We start from the raw sequence: 20,808 nt of genomic DNA on the forward strand, positions 1-20,808 counted from the left end.
GATGCTCTCCATCGAGGGGCCGCCGCTCGCCGTCTGGTCGCCGTTCTTCGACGCCGGGAAGACGAAAAGGAGTTCTGGTGCCAGGAGTCAGTCTGGCAGGCGTCAAGGGCCTATGGAAGACTCTCCAAAGTCCCAGCCTAGTAAGGAGGGCGGGTCACCGGGCTCGGTGTACTCTGTTGTGTATACCCCTGCTAGGCCAAAGACAGTTACGCCTCCTCCTCCGTTACCGAGAGGTCTTCCTCCGCGGGCTCCCACACCGCCTCCACTTCCGCCTCCTCATCAGCCTCAACCGCAACCCCAGTTGCCGGCTGACAAGCCTCCTCCGATTCCTCCGAGGACAGGTTCGTTACCACGATTTCCGACTCCTCCTAAGGGGACCCCTCGGCCGAGGGCACCATCCAAGCCACAGTCTCCCGTCCCGGTGGAACCGGCAGGGCGACCGAAGCCAAGGAAGTCGCGATCCCGCTCCGGACGGAGAGGGAGGTCGCGCAGTCGTCACAGATCCTCTACGAGGTCAAGACGGCGCCACAGGAGGCGCGGATCACGGTCCCGCACGGACTCTTCCAGAACCAGATCCTACTCCCCGACCTTGTCAGACTCCCCGGGGACGAGGGTGTCTACCGTGGATGACATCAGCACATTCCAGGATGTTCTCCTGAGGGGTGCAGCAAAATTGGGAATCACGGTGACTGCTCCAACACCTACGACGTCTGTGATTTTCGAGACACTTCACAAGAAGCATTTGTCTCGCCCTCTACTACCGCTCATGCCAGGATTGGTAGAGCCAGCGGAGGAGCTGTTCCTCACGCCTGCAGTGACGAAAGCCGCTCCATCCCGTCTTCTTAAGAAGTACAGGGCTCCGGATTCCGACCCGGCTTTTCTGAGGATTGACCCTGTTCCGGACTCCGTTATAGTGACGGCAGCCAGAAAACAACATTCTACCTCTCCGTCTTCTACCGTGCCTCCGGATAAGGAGAGCCGATGGATCGACTCAAATGGCAGGAAGGCCTGTGGGACGGCAGCTACGGCCATGAAGACCGCTAGCGATACGGCTTTGCTGGGGCGGTATGATCGTGCCCTGTGGGAATCCCTCCAGCAGTTCACGGAACTCCTGCCACGAGATAAGAGGGAGGATTTCCTCGAAATCCAGAAGGAAGGGATGCTGGTTTCGAACCAGGTCATCAGCGCGGCTGCTGATGGTTCTCTTTTGGCGGCCCATAGCTACTGTCATGGGATCAACCAGCAACGCCATGCTTGGCTCAGGCTCACATCACCCAAGCCGGAGGCCCAGCAGCGAGTGGCTAATCTGCCCTTCTCGGGGGAGACCCTGTTCGGAAAACATGCGGATGATGAGATGGCCCGCATGAAGGCGGAGGCCGAGATTCTGACGGCTGTGGGCTTGGAGAAGCCCAAAGAAAAGAGAGCCTACCGCCCGTTCCAGAGACGGTTTGGGGCGCAGGGCAGAGGGCGAGGACAGGCTTCGGGACAGCAGCAGCAACAACAGCAGCAGTTCCGGAGGCCCTTCCAGAAGCGCCAGAAGGGTAGAGGAGGTCAGCAGTCCTCTACAGCGAACAAGGGCGCGGCTGGGTCTCGACCCTGAGCTGTTACTTCCCCTACATCCGTTACCCGCTCCGGTGGTGGGAAGCGTTAAATTTTTTCTGGCAGAGTGGAGAAAAATTACTCAGGACAAGTGGGTGCTGAATATTGTTTGCAATGGATACAGTCTTCGGTTCACCAGCCCGCCTCCATCAATTTCTCCGGTCAGCTCGCAGTTTCAGCTGCGCGAGCTCCAGGCGGAGGCCGATATCCTGTTAAGAAAAAGGGCGATAGAAGACGTACCTCTGTCTCAAAGAGGAAGAGGTCTGTACTCCCGGTTCTTCCTGGTCCGCAAAAAGGACAAGAACGAGTTCAGGCCCATTCTGGATTTGCGACAAGCAAACAAGTGGATTCGCAGAGAAAAGTTTTGCATGCTGTCGTTGCATCAGATTTATCCTCCGCTGCAACAGGGAGACTGGCTGTGTGCCATAGACCTACAGGATGCATACTTCCATGTGCCCATTGCACACAAACACAGGAAGTTCCTGCGATTCCAAGTCGGCGCCAATCATTATCAGTACACAGTACTGCCATTCGGACTGAAGTCTGCGCCCAGGACATTCTCGAAGTGCATGGCAGTGGTAGCCGCACACCTAAGGAAGAACAAGGTGTTTGTCTACCCTTACCTGGACGATTGGTTGATCAAGGCCTCCTCCTTCTCGGAAGCTCAAGCGCACTTCCAGAAGACGTGCGTTCTCTTGAACAAGCTTGGGTTGCACATCAACATGTCCAAGTCTGTCCCGACTCCGGTCCAGTGCATTCAGTACTTGGGAGCCTCCATCAATACGCTATCAGCAAGCGTGTCTCCTTCGGAGGTGCGACGATTATCACTCCTTCGGAAGGCTCAGGCTCTTATGACCACTCCATCTACAACAGTGAGGACGGTGTCTTCTCTACTGGGATAGATGGCCTCTTGTGTCTTCCTCACGCCACACGCACGGCTGCACATGAGACCATTGCAGGAGTGCTTGGAGGATCAGTGGGATCAGAGGAAAGGGTCTTGGGACGACAGGATACGACTGTCTCTACATGCTCTTCAGTCTCTGAAGTGGTGGTGTTCGGCGGAGAATCTCCTGAGAGGGGTTCCCTTCCACAAGGACATTCCCACGCAGACTATCGTGACGGATGCGTCTCTCCACGGCTGGGGGGCGCACTCCGGAGACTTACAGATTCAAGGGACGTGGTCCCAGACGGAGTCCACGTACCACATCAATTTCCTGGAACTCAGAGCTGTTCACTTGGCGCTGAAGGCCTTTCTTCCGTCCTTTCAGACCAACTCTCTGCTTGTGCAAACGGACAATACGACCACGATGTATTACCTCAACAAGCAGGGAGGCTCGAGATCGCGCACCCTGTCGCAGGAGGCGCAGGTGATCTGGCACTGGCTCTGGCCAGGGGACTTACGATAACGGCTACCCATCTTCCAGGTGTGCAGAATGTTCAGGCAGACGCACTGAGCAGACTGATTCAGGAAAACCACGAATGGGTCATAAACGACAAAGTACTAGGAGAAGTCTTCGCAAGGTAGGGGACTCCAGACGTAGATCTGTTCGCCACTGCTGAAAACAGCAAATGCCGAGACTTCGCCTCCAGGTACTACCAGCCGGGGACGCTGGGGAATGCGTTATGGATCAACTGGTCGAACAGCTTTCTGTACGCTTTTCCACCCATTCCCCTGATTCCGACGGTGCTCATCAAGCTGTCCCAGTCCAGGGCTCGGATGATACTGATTGCCCCGGAATGGCCCAGACAGTGGTGGTTCACGGACCTGCTTCACCGGTCTCTCCTTCCTCACATGAAGCTGCCGTGCAGGCCGGACCTTCTCACGAAGTTCGGGGGGCAGATGTTGCACCCCAACCTCTCATCTTTGAGTTTGGCGGCATGGCTCCTGAGATAGTGCAATATGGCCATTTGAATCTCCCAGAAGATTGCATGGACATACTGAAGAAGGCTAAGCGACCTTCCACTAGGACTTCTTATGCTTACAAGTGGAAGAGGTTTTGCATCTGGTGCAAGTCCAAGAACTATGACCCCACGACATGTAAGGAAACTGTCAACCTTCCATATCTTCTTCATCTTTGCGCAGTCTGGCCTTAATGTCCATTCCATTAAGGTTCATCTGGCTGCATTGACTGCCTACAGGAAATGCCCTTCACAGACTTCCTTCTTTCAGATCCCTGTGATTAAAGATTTTTTGGAAGGCTGGAAGAAAGTGTTCCCTCCTGTCCGGCTTCCTTTCGCCTTCATGGGAATTGAATGTGGTGCTGTCCAGATTGATGAAGGAGCCTTTTGAACCTATTCATAAGGCTTCGTTGCAGCACCTGTCCTGGAAGGCGGCGTTCCTCGTGGCCATTACATCGGCCCGCAGGGTGAGTGAAATTCAGGCGTTGTGTTGCCAAGAACCTTATACTGGGGTGAATGTATGACATTGTTCTGCCTTCTGTCCCTCAATTGTTGTTTTAGCATTTTTTCCTTCCGCTGTGCCCACAATGCTAGTGTTATTGTGATAGGAACGCCCCTCCAATTCTTTATATTAACTGACTCTAAGGTTTGTGTCATTTTGACTAGTTTTTTATTTACTTTCATGCTCAAGATCAGATATTTTCTTTTGGGCCTCATCCAGTCTTGGGGACTGTTTATCCAGTCTTTCTTTCATTTGGTTGATTCTCTCTGTGAAAGTGTCTATTTTCACATTTGTAGTTTCTGGGTTACTCTCTATCTCCTTTAGTAGCATTTTCATCTTGCATCTGATTGTATCTCTCTGGTGAGGTCTCGGCTCTTTGTCCCTTGCTTTTTTATTCAACTGTAATTTTCTCAGCTTTGCGCCATTCTTGCCCATCTTCACTGATGGTGGGTTGACTGAAGGCTTTGTTCTACTCTGCTGGTTACTTGGGAGGGGGACTCTTGACAGCGTTTTTTGTGGTGCCGCAATTGGGGCCTACTGCAATGCATAGGTTTAATGTGAGTGCCCTCCTACTTGTGCAAGTGTTTCCAATGTCCAGTTTCTCATTAATGTCCCCGCTGCAGGCAAATCTCTTTGGTTAGTTTTAGTATGGTAGGGAGATGCACTTGGGTCCATTTGTCTCAATGAACTGCAATAATAAGCAGGTGTTCTTTATTGTATTCCCCCCATCCGTTTCCACTCTGTCAGCAGTTGTTTTTTTATCTGCTGGTTCTTGTGCACACCTCCTCCAGACCCTGGTGCCCCTCCTCATTTTGCATGAGGCTCCATTCTCAGGCCCACACGAGGGCAACTCACATTCTCTTCTCCTTGCATACCCGCATCTGGTCCTGGCTGCCTGCGCATATGGGGCACCCCAGCAGAAATAGTTAGAGTTTATTTTTGCTACTATTGTCCGCCATCTTCCCACCCACTTTTTGAACCAGATCAAGCTCTCTGCAAGGCCACCATAAGTACTATCATTATGTGCTTTCATCATTTTTACCAAGTGAGTGCCTAAGATGTTTTTCTTTCTTTGCAGGAGGCATTCTGGCTGGGCTAGTGTCGGACTATGCTGGTGGTAGAGCCACAACTTGCACAGTGATGCTGATTCTTGCTGCTCCGATGGTGAGCATGTAATTCAACCTCATGGCCCCATCACAGAATCATTGCCTTTGTCGATGACCGTCTTGAGAATTCTATTTTAAATGACTAAAGACTGCATCCAAATTGGCATTAAGAAATTATCCATGTATAAGTATTATAATGCTTTGCTAAAAATCAACAACACACCCAGTAGGGCTAACCCACTATTCCTTTTGCTTTTCTCCATTGGTATCGATCCACTTATCGAGGGGATACCTAAATAAAAGGTTCTGACTGGGCACCAGAAATAACAGATAATGTGGTGCAGTATGCTGACAATCTACTGATGTTTTGGGGGGACTCAAAGTAGTCTTCTCCAAGGGGGTTGCAAATTTTGCAATTCTTTGGCAGGTTTTCATGCTTGGCATGTTGACAGAACCGGGTTGTCCATGTTCCCAGTGAATGGACCCCCTCAAGAATTTGGTTGGTCACAGGTGAGTTCAGATATCTGGACATGTATGTGATGCTGGATGCCCAGAGGCATGGGATAGAAATATAAAACCACAGATTCACCAGTTGATCAGGGATATTACATTTTTGACTGCACTCCGATTGTAACTATAGGGGTGCTCTGCAATATTTAAGGTAATTAAGAGGGGTGCAGGGTTACGGGTGTGGGCTCTCTACCTGCCTTGAAAAGGCCAAAAGGAAACACCTCTTTCACCAAAACAAATTAAAAATATTGGACGTATGTTTTTATATTGAAAAAAAAAGATGGAACCACTAAGGTCATTGCTGGCGAAAAATTCGTTGTGAAACTCTCTGCCTGTTTTTTTCCTGTGCTCTTTAGCTAAACATGCTGGTGTGCGCACACAACAATCAGAATAAAATTGCTGCCTAAAATGGGCATCATCTGTCTTAAACAATACTGCCTGCTAACAAAAATGCCTTTTTGTTTTCTTTTAGCTGTTTTTGTACAATCATTTTGGGTCAACAGGCGTTTCTACGACAATAGGTAAGAACAATGCATTTACTTTTACATTGCTATACACAGACCCCCACTTTTGTCAATTTCTTCATGTGTTCCTAGATGTTTGAATAAACTTTCTGATGGATACTTCCACTTGCAGATGTATTGTCTCTTGAATCTCCCTACAGATTGTATCTGATTTAGAAAAGTTTAAATAGCTCTCCCTCACTTTAGCTATCGCCTCTTGACTGCAGTCTGGTCCTTATCTGGCTGTAACATCATGGAGCCATATATAGTGCTTTGCATTGGATTTTGCTCAATATTATATTTGCAATGCTAATAGTAAAAATGTCACTTCCAAATGCATCAGGTTTTAAAAGATGTCACTCCAGCTACAATTGGAGGTCCATTTTGGAACACATTAAAGCCTGTCTATGGAACCTGGCAACCCAAGCATGGCACTTGGTATTGTAAAAGGCAATCAAGGAACAGGAGGCAATTTCTTGAATGGATAGAGCACGTGATGAACAAAAGGCTGTCCTCTCTCCAGGTCCTGTCCTAGATTTTGTTCTCTGATTAAGTCTAGGAAGAAGGCTTCCTCTTTGGAAAAATCTTCCCACAAAAAAGGAAGCACTAAACGAAGGACTCAACTTCCTTTCACTGTCTCCCATTCGCTGGACAAGATGCTTGGTCGAAGGGTCCGTTCCACACCTCCAGCCTTAATGATGTCTTTGATTCCTGTCCTGGAGAACATATGCATAATTGCCGGAGCCCTGCTCCATTCTAGCACCATGCCCAGTGCTACAGGAATCTCTTCTGGCTTTCTCACCCTCTGGTGCTGACCCTGTTCAAAAGACCGCATTCAACATGGCTATCCTCCGACCTCCTTTGAATTCCTCAGGTGCACCTTCTGACTCCACAATGCTCTACAGGATGTTTGACTTTGCTTCTGCTGGTGGCCCAACCCATTCACTAGTCAACCCCTATAGATGCTCCTGATGCCATTCCAGACCAGGGGCCAGTCATGCCAGCTTCAGATCCACTATCAGAGCTGACAGAACATTTTGTCCGAAGCTCAACGAACAGTAAAAGTGAGATTTAATGACAAGCCTCTTTGTGAGCCACTACCTCATGATGTTTCTATTTAGACCTCAAATATACCAGCTTTTTTATTTTTCTTCAGTGGTTGACCCAGACTGTGCATTGGGGCCCCACATTCATTCTTTTGATGTGGTCTTGGAAAGGCAACTGAAATCCTTGGATTACCTTTGCCAGATGAAGAGGTTAAAGCTTACTTTTTGTCAAAAGTCTTCAAACAGAGCTTCTCCACTTCAGAACTCTTGTTGTCTTTCAGTAAAGCCCTCTATAATCCTATTGTAATGTCTTGGGATAAGCTGGCCTCCTTTCCGACTGTCAGGTTGCCAGGTTGCTCACTGTCACTGAGTAGATGCAAACTTTTTCTCTTCTCACCCTTTGCCTGATGGTCTTGTATTATTGTCTTCCATTTACTCAAAATGTTGCCCCAATTATTTCCCTTCCACTCCACCGCCAGGTCCGCTAATCTGATTGAAGCAGTGAAATAAAGTATTCTCATTTGGGAGTCTGGCTCTTGGTTCATGCATTGGCACCTGCCTTTTGGCCTTAATGGGATGACAGAGAGAGCAGTCCTGCTTGTGCTGGACTGTTTAAGGGGCCACTTTGCTGAAGTAGGCACCTCAAATGTATCTGAGCCTGCCAATCAAATTCTTTGATCTGTTTCTTGATGCCATAGATTCTGATCAGGTCCAAGTATTCCTCTGTGACCATAAATAAACATGCTTGGATGCCTCCCACTGGCCTTTCAGGAGATATCCAGGCAAAGCCGATGGATATGCATATGAGGATTCTCAACCTTCTGAAATATGTGAACCAATGCCTCGCTTTCCCACCAGACCACTCCACTCCGCCCAATTAGCCCTGGCCTCTCTCCCACAAATCTACAAGAACAGACCCAGAGGAAGATCATTCACCTACCTCACAGCCAGGGCCTGGAACTCTCTACCCCTCCACCTCAGACAATCCGCAATTTAAAAATGATCACACCAGCGCTCGCTCTCAGTGTGTGAAGGGGAAAGTCTTGACCCCTTCGGTCAGTGGTCACCACTTTTGGGTGTGACTAAAATTCACACATCACCATCACAGCACTTCACTGAGTAAGAGAAGGAATACAAATGTAAGATACCAGACGTTCAAGTGGAGTGGCACTTTATTTTTCAATTAATAGGCAGAGAGCTAAATGCATATCAATTCAAGCAACAATGTAATTTTCTAAATATGATCCAGACTTCGCTCTGTCTGGCAAAAATGCTGGATGACTAATGCTCAAAATATCTCAAAGTAATACTGGAATGGAACATATTTGAAAGAACACTGACACAGATGATCAAAGGTTCTACACTACTGAGTACAAGAACATGGAACCCAACTGTCTATGGGGCAATCATCTAGAACAGGTCCATTGTTATAGATTGCACATTTCTATCAGAGCCCTGGATTATGCGGGCAGGGCACAGGAGGCGTAAGTAGAATTAGCTAAAAGAGAACATTCTGCTGTTAATTCAGTGTCTGGTAATAGCTGAGAGTGAGACCAGTCACCTATGTTAAAGGAGCCTACCATACAGGAATATTTTTATGAAGAGAGATAGTTTGAAGGGTCAGAGATCTAGATAGAGAGATGGGCTATCTGCCCTGGGAGATCCACAACCTGAGTGAGGCGTCGACGTCCCAAGTCAGATAGTCTTCGGCTAGCCGAGAGAACCTTCCACGCTCATGCAGCTGGGCATCCGCAGGAAAGCTCTGATTTCAGATTTGACAGTTGGGCTTGATATACCCAAAATTGAGGAACTAGGGTTCTATGATGACGCTGGCCCCTGGCCTTACAGTGCAGGTGGTTTAACCACAAGTGTTTTGGACACCGGAAGGAAATGTTTTCAGTACATTATGTACCGTACATTTTTAGGACAGAACGTCTTGTACCTTTTTGAAAGAGAACATTTCCGGAACATCTTGTACTTTTTGAAAGAGAACATTTCCGGAACATCTTGTACTTTTTGAAAGAGAACATTTCCGGAACATCTTGTACTTTTTGAAAGAGAACATTTCCCGGAACATCTTGTACCTTTCTAAACACAATGGTTACATGTTGTACATTACCAAAAAAGGACATTTTTCTGCCACGCACATTTCTATATATCTGAAAGTGTGAATTCTCATGATAGATGCTGTTTATTGCTAGAAATTGCTGCTTATACTTGTGCAAGCTATGTTTCAAAATATAACGTTAGCAGGGGTTTCTGGAAGCTGCACCACGTGTACCAGGGCAAGTGTGTGTGTGTGTGTGTGTGTGTGTGTGTGTGTGTGTGTGTGTGTTGGTCTGGGAGCTGACAGTGAAGCTTAAAACACTCTTTTGAAGGCCTATTTTCACCTTGTTTTACTTGGTGCACAGAAACGTGTGTGTGTAAGCCTGCATGCATAGTGGGCCCTGGGGCCTTTGTTTAGTAATGGAGGAGGCTAGTTATTTTAGGATGTTTTCAGATTATTTTTATCACGCGGGGCCTACATCAGACCTTCATGTTACCAAGGCTGTCAGAACTCTCCTTTCTGGTGGTGTTAGATGGTAGAACGGGACCCTCCATCATCTGCCCCCTCTTGTTCATTTATGAACATACTCTTAAGTGAGTATTTTGTTGAATTTTCTGCCAGGGGTGGGATCCATGGCATGTCATTGACATAGCACTGAAAACTGGTTGGTCGTGCAACGTCTTCGTCTGACCTTAGTAGCTGGGTATACTGTTGACCTACTTTGTTGAGCAGGCATTCATACCGGGCAGCTGCAGTGTTGTTACTTATTGTGTTTCTACCTTGAGGGAGAGGTGGGGCTGGTGGTACTCCAAAGTGTGTGGCAGGTGGTGCTGGATGTGTGCTATTTTGTACTAGCTTGATCATTTGTACCTGTTCTCCATTCCCATCCCCAGGAGCCCGATCCATGCCCTCATATCTTGGTATCTCGTAAATCCCTGTCCTAGCGTAATTCATCCCTACAGCTTTTGTACTCAATTTCTTGATACAGTGACTCCCTAACTGAAAGGCGCAACACAGAAAGACCATAATTCCGACTATTGGTATCATTAGTTTTAGAATAGCAGTTAGCCAGGAGGGCATCCAGTCAAAGTCGAACCAGTTCGTTGGAATAATGTCTGCAGGGGCACCTCCTTCCTCAATCATTTCTTTTCCCAAGTTAGTCAATTCCTCAATGGCCCTTGATATTGATCCGTTGTCCTCGTCGTTCCCAGGTATGAAAGTGCAGCAGGATTTCCCAATTTGATGACACAGACCACCATCTTTGGCCGTTAGCATGTCGAGGAAGTAGCGATGTTCCAGAACCATTAGTCGTAGTGGGCGCAGTTCTTCCCTAATTGCATTTAGGCCATCCCTGGTGCTGTTGATTGCTTTCATGACTTCATAGCGAGTTACTTCCAGCCAGCGGGCATTAGCCTGAGTTTGAAACAATGGGACTGCCCCTCCGAAGAAAAGCTGGGCCTCATTGAAGAGGCGGAATTCTTCTGGGACCTTGCCACGGGCTTCAGTTGCGAAATACTCTGCTGCTCGCCGGTGTCGATGGAGGAATGTCAGGTCACCTGTCATTGGATGTGACAGGATGTGGGACGCATTTGATGTTGGTACAACCAGGTGAATTTCATGCAAAGTCACCAAAGTGCACAGTCCGAGCCATTGAGGAGGTAGTTGGATATAGAGGTGCTCTCCGCAGGCCCAGTAATAATCCATTAAAGTAGTGGTGCCGAACTGCATATCGAAGCTGAAAATCGTGGAATTACAGTCTGTGTTGCGCCCAACAGCCACCGAGCCATTTCCTATGAAACAAAGAGAAGGGTTTTTTAGTTTAAATCCTTTTTTATGTTCTGGCATTCCTTCCCCACTCCATGTGTACCTCCCGCTCTCCTCAGCCCATATTTGATCACACGTATCCCCTTCATTCCAGTCCGCCCACGGGGGTCCCAAGGCTGCCGCCTTACACAAAAACCCTCCGGGGCTCTGCCATTTGTAGTTAAGGTAGACCTGTGCTAGGAGGCGTAGCATTGTTCTATTAGCACATGGGCAGTTGTGTGGGCCTGGGGGGTGTTTAAATGCTACTTCACACCCTGCCCGGGGTTTGAGGTTCGTTATGTACCCTCGTGACTTAATACGACGTTCATGCCACGCTATGTCCTGTACCCCTAACCTTCGCATTTCCTTGAACTCCTCCCTAAGTTCCGCTGCGTCGGTGACAACCTGGTGTACCGTGTAAATGTAATCCCATTTGGTGGCGTTTACAAGCAGCACTACTTTTTGGGCTGAAAGGACCCTAATCTGCCCTAATATCCGGCAGAGGTACAAGTGCAGAAGGCACATGGCTATGTGCGGTGGGACTTCCTTGGGAAAAATCAGTCTGTCAGCACCTACTGCATGGGGAATGTAGGAGCATACGTAGCAAGACTCATTTGTTACTCTTTTCCCTACTGCTGTCATGTCCCTGTACCAGGAGTTGTCCACTAGAGAGGAATGGACTGAATGGTCCCTTACTACTTGGGGCAGGCTGAGCATGGGCCCTAGACCTTCCTGTATTTGCACAAGATGTTGGAATGTTTTATGCCCTGCCTTCTGGTTATTAGCATTCTTGCGGGGGACAAGAGGTTTTGTTCTGTATGGGGCGATAGCAAATCGGCGTGTTCTATGGTGACGGGGAAGGCGTTGGCGGGACGCTAGTTCTGTGGCGTTGGTAGCTATCTTCCAGGGGCTAGTCCTTTCCTCTGGGGTACTGGGTGAGAGTTCAAGGTGTACACTAACGGACATGTTGTTAGCAGTGCTATTTTCTGGGAGTTCAGGACCTAGTGTGTGTTGTGTTGTTGTCTGCTGTTTGAGTGTGACCGCTGGTACGGTTGCTGAAACAGTGGATGGTGAGGTGTTTCTATTGCCTATCTCATTAAAGCTCTTTACAGCAAAAAAATAGACGCACCAATTAAAAGTTATTCGTGCCACTCCAACAATGATACAAAGCATAAATGTGACAAGAGTACATAACTTCGCATTGTAACTGCTGTATTCCTGGGTCAGCACGGGCGTGTCTTCTTCTTCTTCCTCTTCTTCTTCTTCTTCGGCAGTGGACGGGAAACCGCTGTCCTCATTCAGGGGGACCATGGGCATGTCTCTTTCCTCTCTTAGTTCATTGTTTATTGTTGCGGAGGCACAGGAGCGAGCCGAACGTCTCGCCGATGTATCCATGCCCTTCGTTCAGCTATCCGGACGGCAGTTGGAGATGAATCAGTCACTGAAAAGGGGCCGTCAAATTTGGGGTCTTTCCACTTCCTGACGTGTCTCCGGATAAAGATCAGAGTTCCAGGACGGATAGGTGGGAGCTCAGGATCGATGGGGCCCTTCTCCTTCCTTCTGGATACCTGGACAGAGAGGAACTGCGCAGCGCGGGTTAGTGTGCACAAGAAGTCATAAAGCTCAGCTTTAACAATCTCAGAGGATGACTCGCTATCAGTTTTGGGCCTGCTGGGAGGGACTGCTACATTTATGGATCGTCCGGTGACAAGTTGGTGGGGTGTGAGGTGGTGATCCGAGCTTGGGGAATTTCTTAATGAGAAGAGGGCCAGTGGGAGACAGTAGAGCCACTTTTTGCCGATGGTGGCGCTAATTTTGCTTATTTTGTTTTTGAGCAGGCCATTGAGGCGCTCACAGATGCCATTACTTTGGGGGTGGTAAGCGGATGTCAGCTTGTGTCTTATGCCTAGCATTGTGGTGAGAGAGGAGAAGATGGCGTTTGAAAAATGGCTCCCGTTGTCAGTCCTGATGGCGGAAGGAATTCCAAAGCGGGAAATGACGTCACGGAGCAGGAATGTGGCTGCTGCTTTGGCATCGCAGTGGACGCATGGTCCAGCTTCGATCCACCGTGAGAAGGGGCATACTACCACGATGAGATATCGGTAATTTTGGCACCGATCAATCATGTCGACATAGTCAAGGTGGAGTTCTTTGAATGGGCCAGAAGGTTTAGGAATAGTGGAGGCAACAGTTTTGAGAGTTGGGTTTGGGGAATACTGTTGGCAAATGATGCATTTATTAACAAAGAGCTGTATCAGTTCATAAGCATTGGGAATGAACCAGTCTGCTTGTAATGTGGTGGACATGTTATCTCGGGAGACATGTGCGGGAAGGTGAAGTTGATCTAATGCTACCTGCAGTAAGGCTTGTGGCATGACAGGTTTTCCGGACATGGTCTGTCTGTAAATAAAATCAGCAGGGTCCTGCTGTACTCCCCTCTTTTTCCATAACTCTTTCTCTTGTGGTGGTGCACTTTCTTGTATCTCTCTGAGATGCAATTGGGCAATGATATCGTATTGTTGTGTGTCATCGAGTGGGCAGGAAGCATTTGGATCAATAGGGGTGGTGTTTGTGTCGTTGTTGTTCTCTGTGTATGGTGTTAAGGGTACACTGTCCTCATTTGTCTTTGTCAGTTCTGTTGGTGTTATAGCTTGGGCAAGTAAAATTGGGGTGTTGTGCGGGTCATGCTCAGTGAACGGTAGGGGGGGTCTGGCTGCAGCTTTGGCTGCCCAGTCTGCCAGAGCATTGCCTCTGGACACAAAGTCTTGTCCATTCGTGTGGGCAGCACATTTGACAACGGCTACCTCTGTTGGAAGTGTCAGGGCTTCTATTAGTTCTTCCAACAATAGTTTGTGACATACCGGTGTTCCATCTGATTTGAGGAATCCGCGCCTTTTCCAGCGCAAGATGCTCGAGTGTGTTGTTGTTGTGACATATGCAGAGTCTGAGTATACAGTGATGCGGTCACCAGCCCCGTTGTTTAAAGCGGCAATTAGTGCCACTAGTTCAGCGGCTTGGGCGGAGTAGTGCGATGGCAATGTAATTTGTTGTACAATGTCTAGGGAGTCAGAGGACTCATGCTGCTGAGCCCTAACCACTGCGGCTCCTGTGTATCTGATCCCTGTTTCTTGGTCTATTGTGGAGGACCCATCTACAAAATATACAGTGCAGTCTGGCAGGGGGTCCTCTTTTGCTGCTCCTGATTCATCGGGACAATATGTGGCACAGTCATGGGTGTCCTCATCGGATGCGGCAATGGGATGGGCAAAGAATGTGGCTGGGTTGACTGTGTGACATTTAACAACCTTCAGGGTGGGCAATGACAGTATGACTTCATAACCTGACACTCTTTGTGTTGTCAATGTTGTTTTGGCTTTCTGAATTATGGCAAAGACAGCGTGCTCAGTGTACAGTGTCAACGGGGATCCCATGACAATGGGTGTGCTTTTATCCACTGCAAAGGCTGCCGCAGCAAGAGCTTGCTCGCAGGGGTAATGACCTTTCATGACTGAATCTAGCATTCCGCTGAAGTAAGCAAGGGGCTTGTGGCCCATTGGGTATTTCTGAGTGAGGACGGCAGTCATGACCTGGCCATTGCAGTGGGTAAACAGGTAGAATTCTTTTGTGTAGTCAGGTGTGCCTAACACTGGTGCGTTTGTTATTTCATCTTTGAGTTGTTTAAAGGATGCTGTCATTTCAGGTGTCCAGTCTATTTTGTTGCGTCTGTCTTTGGCTGCTTTAACTGCTTTCAACAGAGGGGCAGTTATTGTGGAAAAATCAAAGACCCACTGGCGGACATAGTTCACTAATCCTAGGAACTTTTGCATGTCCTTGACAGTTTGGGGCTCTGATGTCCCTTTGATGGCTTCAACTCTGTCTGGCGTGACCCGTCTCCCTGATGCTGATATTAACTGACCGAGGTATTGTACTTCTGTTTGGCAGTACTGAAGTTTGTTTTTGTCCACCTTGTAGCCTCTGTGAGCTAGTGTGGTGAGCAGAGAGACTGTATCAGTTCTGCACTGGGATTCTGTAGTGCTGCAGAGCAAAATATCATCGACATACTGCAGTAAGGTACTGTGACATTGGAAGTTCGATAAGTCCTCTTTGACGACGCGGTTGAACACGCTCGGGGACTCACAGTACCCCTGAGGCAAACGCCGGTACGTCATTTGCACCCCGCCAAATACGAAAGCCAATAGGTACTGACTGTCTGGGTGGAGGGGGACGCTGAAAAACGCATTTTTCAGGTCGATCACCGAAAAGTATTGTGCATTCGGGGGAACATTGGTGAGGATGACGGAAGGGTCTGGGACAATGGGAAATTCTGGTACCACTATGTTGTTAATTGGGCGCAAATCATGAATTAAGCGCCACTGATTGGTTTTACCTTTGCGCACAGGAAAAAGACAGGTGTTAACTGGAGATACACATGGGTATATGACTCCTTGATCTAGCAGGGCTTGTATTGTTGGGGCAATACCTTCCTCTGCTTCCTTGGAAAGTGGGTACTGTTTTATTCTGGGCAGGATCGCGCCTTGTTTCAGTGTTATCTTAACTGGAGTGGCAGAACGGATGAGGCCCACGTCATTAGGACCGGTGGTCCACAGGTGTGGCGGGACTTGGGCTAAGTCGGCTTCACGCACTGAGTCATATTTCTGCGGGGCAGTGGGTGTTCTTTTTTCCACTGTCGCTGACAGGGGTACCTCATACTTGTAGACAATCTCTGTTATTGGATAGTTATCAGGATCACCAAAGAGCTGTTCATCTGAAATGTCCCTCACTTGGTGTCCGGGCTCAATGAAAATCACACAGGCCCATGAGCGCATATTGTCGTCTCTTGCTATGAATGCCCCATATGTAGGTGTAATGTGAAGAGCACGTATGCCTAGGATCATGCTGTTGTCACATATCTGAAAGTGCTGGGACTCCGGACGAAAGAGAAATTCCTTGGGGAGCTGGACAGTGCGCTGGTGTAGTTCGGGTGTGTTGGCTACAATGATGTGTACCGCAGTGGAGAATGCTTGTTCGTCCACAGGGCGAGCCCTCATTTGATCTGTCAGGGAAGATTGAGCAGTGAGTGCCATCATTCTTGCCAAGGGTGTGCCAGGTATAGAGCAAACCATTGTTCCGTTCTCATGGAAGTGAATAGTCATGTTCAGTTTAGCCATTAGGTCTCTCCCTAAAAGGTTGACTGGAGAGTGTGGTGAATAAAGCAGTTGTTGCTCTAGCACCCGGTCTCCTATTTGCAGGGGTACTGGCTTTGTAAAGGGGACCCTTGCTATTGCCCCAGAGAATCCCTGTGTGTCCGCTACTTGATCAGAAATAGGCAGGTGTCCGCCTGTAATGCAGGAGTACGTGGCGCCTGTGTCAATGAGGAAGCTATATGTTTTGTTATTTATCGTGACCAGGACGGTGGGGTCATCTTCACCGCTCATGATGCATGATAAAACTGGGCACACAAGAGTTGTCTGTGGGCTGTCCTAGCGTGAGTATTGCTGGATGGTGCCTTGTGCAAATGGGTTATTGGAAGTGACTACCACACCACCTGGTGGTGGGGCAGCTTGGGCTTGAGGCATCACTTGGTATGAGGGTAACTGTTGCTGCAGTTGCACGGGACCTTGCATCATTGTGGATTGCTGTTGAGCTTGGGTCATTACAGGTGTCTGGAGCTGTGCTAGCTGCATATTCTGCTGTGGTGCTTGTTGGGCATAAGCGTACACCATCTGGGGTGCCTGGGCATACATTTGTTGTTGTGCTTGGAACTGCTGGGGTGCTTGCTGGCCGGGACCCATACCTTGTTGGCCTTGGTCTCGAATCCTAGAGCGACACTCTCTTAGCAGGTGCCCCACTTTGTGACAATAGAAGCATGTACGTTGGCCTGACTGTAGTTGGGCCCTTTGCTGTCCGTTGCCCCTTCCCTGCATCCCTGTATTTCTATTGTTGTTGTAATACTGGTGTTGGTCATTACTGTAGGCAGGTTGTGGTGCTAAATACTGCACCGGGGGCTGCTGTTGGATGTACTGCACTGTGGGCTGCTGCTGGGCTTGCACATACTGTACTGTCTGTTGTGGCGGAGTCTGCACATACTGTATGGCTGGCTGTGGTGAAGTCTGTACGTACTGCACGGCTGGTTGTGTTTGTGGCGGCTGTGCCTGTGCATATTGTGCGGCAGGCTGCTGCACTTGCTGGGGAGTGGACTGGGTATTGTTGGCGAGCACATTTCGAGCGTCCTGTGGAAAGGTGGCGACAGCTGTCATTTGGCTGACTGGTGCCGCCAGCATGAGATTGTCCACTGTATCCTTTTTCCTATTAAGCTTCTGCTGTACTAGCTTTGCAGCTGCATTTTCAATGGCTAGTTGTCTACTTTTTTCCTGTTCTATTTTCTTTTTGCAGAAATGTATGATATGGGCCTGTATCTCAGGCCATGGTTTTGCTTCCATGGCTACTACCCCATCTAATTTCTCTTGCACGTCGTCTGGCAGTCCCCTCTTCACCATGTGGTAAAAGAGCCTACTGTTCCCTCCGGTTGTATTCCAGGAGTCACCTAGCTCTTGATGCCACTTTTCTTTCATTCTAGAAATGAACTTACTAGGGTCCTCATTTGTTTGCATGGTCAGAGACATGAGAGACCCGATATCGGGAACATCGGGGTATTTTAATTTCAACTTAGTCCAGACTGCCGCCCTTATTTTATCAAATGGTTCCCCATCATATTTTGTCTCGTTCATTGTTATTAGTCCTCTACTAATACTTGTGAAAATTTCTTCAGCTTCCCCTCCCATGATGGATATAAGCAAACTTTTCATGTCTCCAATCCCTGGTTTGGTGCCTGTGGTATTCTTCTCTAAGGCCACTATCCATTTGCTGGCACCCTCTGTGAGGGGTGGAAGGTTCCTTTTAATGGCTTCCTTCTCTGCATAGGACCAGCAGTTATATATGGCGGGGGCTCCTGGAGTTTTGTATATTAGCGGCATCTGGCGGCTAATCCCTACACCTGGATACTTCGGTCTTGTGGTGTCATATCTTATGGCATATTTCTGCCAAATCTCGAGACTGGCTCGCATGTAGTCGTAGTCCCAGTCTTCATCCCCTACACCCTCCAGGATACATTCTACAGCTGTGGCCATATGCTGTGGTTCGAAAGACCCTTCCCTCGGCCAGGGGATCATCTGCGGGGCCAGGGACTCTGTCCAGCCGGCCAGGTTGTCTGTGAAGGGGATGACAGCGAAGTCTGAATTCTCACCTATCTCCACTATTTGGTTGGGGGTAAGGTCCTTGTCCCTCAGGGCACAAGGCCTGCTAAGGAACATGCCATTGCCTGTTCTAGCTCGAGTTTTTCGCATGGATGCAGTGCCAGTGACTTGGTATTTGATGGGAGCGTCATTGCCCGAGGCATCGTATGCGATGTCCTCTGGTCGTCCGTGTGTTCCTAATACTGCAAGTCTTTGTACCTCTGTTTTTCTCTTTTTCTTGGCCCCACCCACACCTCCCGAGTTTTGGAAGTCCTGATGTTGGTAGAATGGGTTTGCTGATGTGTTTGCTCCACTTATGGCGTGTGACTGGCTGGAGGAATTTGTTAAGGCTGTGGCGGATGGTGGGGCAAACGGGTCGACTACAGGTGCGGGACGCCGTGGGGGGATGTCTGGGGGTGTGGGCTGGAGCTGAGCTGTTCCAGCTGTTGTATGTGTATTGTCGGGTGTAGCTGTCTGGCGACAAAGGGAGGGGGACCTATGGTAGTTCACTTCCGGCCGCCCCTCATAATCTCTTATGTCCAGGGAGGGATCCGCACTTGGCAAAGGTATGAATGGGAGAAGGGCCGTCTGCTGTGAACTGTTGCCTAGTTCCCCATCCCCTCCCATGCTTTCAAAGATGCCTGCGTGTTCGGAGTGTGGTCGCGAAGTGTTCATTGTTGCCTGGGTATTTGGTGTGTGAAAGTGGGCAATTTTGAGGGTGTCGGACAATCTTTCACTTATCTGCTCTAATTTTAATGAGGCGCGTCGGACTACCGAGGTTATATCGTCGTGTTCAAGGCTGTGTGGCCCTTCTCGGAGGAACGTATCAGGTCGTGTATTTCCATTGGGACTGCACTCTAAACTTTTATTGAATTCTGTGGCTGCTCTCCAATTGTCATAATGGACTAGGTATGGTGCTGGTGGGCCCTGTACTTCTCTTTCCTTATTCTGTTGTTGAACAGTGGAGAATGTGATCAGTGGCTCCCCTGTGCGTGGACCACAGAAGGGCATATGGTCTCGTGAGGTGGCCTCCTGCTCCGGGAATTGTGGAGCAGTCATGTTACGGAGGCCGTTCAGATCGGGGTAGTGAGGGAGTGTTTGGCGAGGCGAGTCGGATGAGTGGTGAGATGACGTGCGTGAGTTGTTTGATGAGGTGACGGACACATTGTTGGTTGCCTCCTCTCCTTCCTCGACAGGCAGGGCTGAGACAGAAGTGGGATTCAGTTGTAGTGAAAACTGCGCATTTATTTGCCCTGGTAACCCTGGCACTGTGGCGTGCAAAATTGGACTGCCACAGGTGACCGGTGTACCTGGTGGGGGACTAACTAGAGCCGGAGCTGACGCTGTCTCGAGTGTTGTTGGGCCACTGCTGGTGCCGGGTGGTGTCAATGACGCAGTACTACCGTCACCACCTGGTGAAGGGTGTTCGGGTGTGGAAAAAAGGTCAGTTGGGAGTTGGTCGTATCCGACAGTGGGTAAGGAGTTAGTTGTGCTCTGTACATCTAGTTCTTTGTCCTTTGCTGATCCTCGGGCAGGGTACATGCCACTGGCCTGATATGGTGGGGGCGCAGACGGTGCAGTGGGCAGGGTGGCAGGATGCTCTTGCGTGTTTTCTTTAAAAATACGCCAGAGAGCCAAGGTTTCTTTCCTTTTTTGTAATTTGGTTCCAGAATATTTGGTGTTTAGGAACGTGGTGGCGTGCTCGAGAGTATTTATGTTAAAAGAGCCTTCAGAGGGCCACGGATAATCCATATTCTGTGTTAATTTGTGAAGCTCCCTACAGTGTTTGAGTATGCGTTTTTCTTGGGCACTGAAAGTTTTCAGGACATGTTGGAGTGGTGTTGCCATGACGAGATATTTGTGGGCCGGCAAGGCAGGGGTTCTGATGCGGGGTATTGGCCACGCTTCTCTTAGAGATCAGGCACGAGTTCTTCTGCTACTCCTGCTAGGGCGTGGTCATAAACCTCCTTTTGCAACTCTCTATTTTGTGTGGGGGTGCAGCCAGGGAACTGGAGTTGGCCACCAAAGCAGGCGTGTGCTATCTGAGACTGGAGTGGGTGTCTGGGGAAGAATCCTGACAGGATTGCTGGTCCTCCCAAATCTGCAAGATGCACAATAAAATATATGTGATAGCCGTGCGGTGTTTTATACACGGTGGGATTCTGTATCCTATTCATGAGGTTACCTAGTGCCTATATGGTTGCTGCAACCCTGTGTGGGATACCGTCTGATGTATGTATGAGAGACTGAGCACCCCTGCCTGGTTGTTTTTGTCGCCTAGTTGTTGTTAGGGCTGGGGTCGGTGGGCTGTGAAGTTTGTGCAGGACTATAATCGTGAGGAGGCAGGTCTCTGATGAGTTCTTCTCCTACTTCAGTACAGACGATGTTGTAGAGTATGACTCTTAACTCTATTTCGTCCGGTCCCCTGTATTTTCCCTCTGGGGAGAAGTCAGGGAATTCAAGATTGTGACGGGCAAAGGCGTTGCGAATTTTGCTTTGCAGTGGGTTCCGTGGCCAGGAGGACTCGAATACAGTGGGAAGTTCTAGGCCTGGGGATAGTA

At 48.9% G+C, this 20,808-nt stretch overlaps 1 protein-coding gene across 3 annotated transcripts in view; it reads left to right on the forward strand.

Annotated features, from left to right (window-relative positions):
• The window catches only part of SLC37A2 (solute carrier family 37 member 2), a 928,549-nt gene that overhangs the window by 658,032 nt on the left and 249,709 nt on the right, over positions 1-20,808 (forward strand). For all 3 annotated transcript variants that reach the window (XM_078682149.1, XM_078682150.1, XM_078682148.1), the window contains 2 exons: positions 5,079-5,164; positions 6,089-6,137. In XM_078682149.1, coding sequence (XP_078538275.1) covers positions 5,079-5,164; positions 6,089-6,137 — 135 coding nt within the window. The remainder of the gene's footprint in view (positions 1-5,078; positions 5,165-6,088; positions 6,138-20,808) is intronic.

This window comes from Lissotriton helveticus, chromosome 3_1 (assembly GCF_964261635.1).
Source record: "Lissotriton helveticus chromosome 3_1, aLisHel1.1, whole genome shotgun sequence".
In the NCBI taxonomy this organism is placed as follows: domain Eukaryota; kingdom Metazoa; phylum Chordata; class Amphibia; order Caudata; family Salamandridae; genus Lissotriton; species Lissotriton helveticus.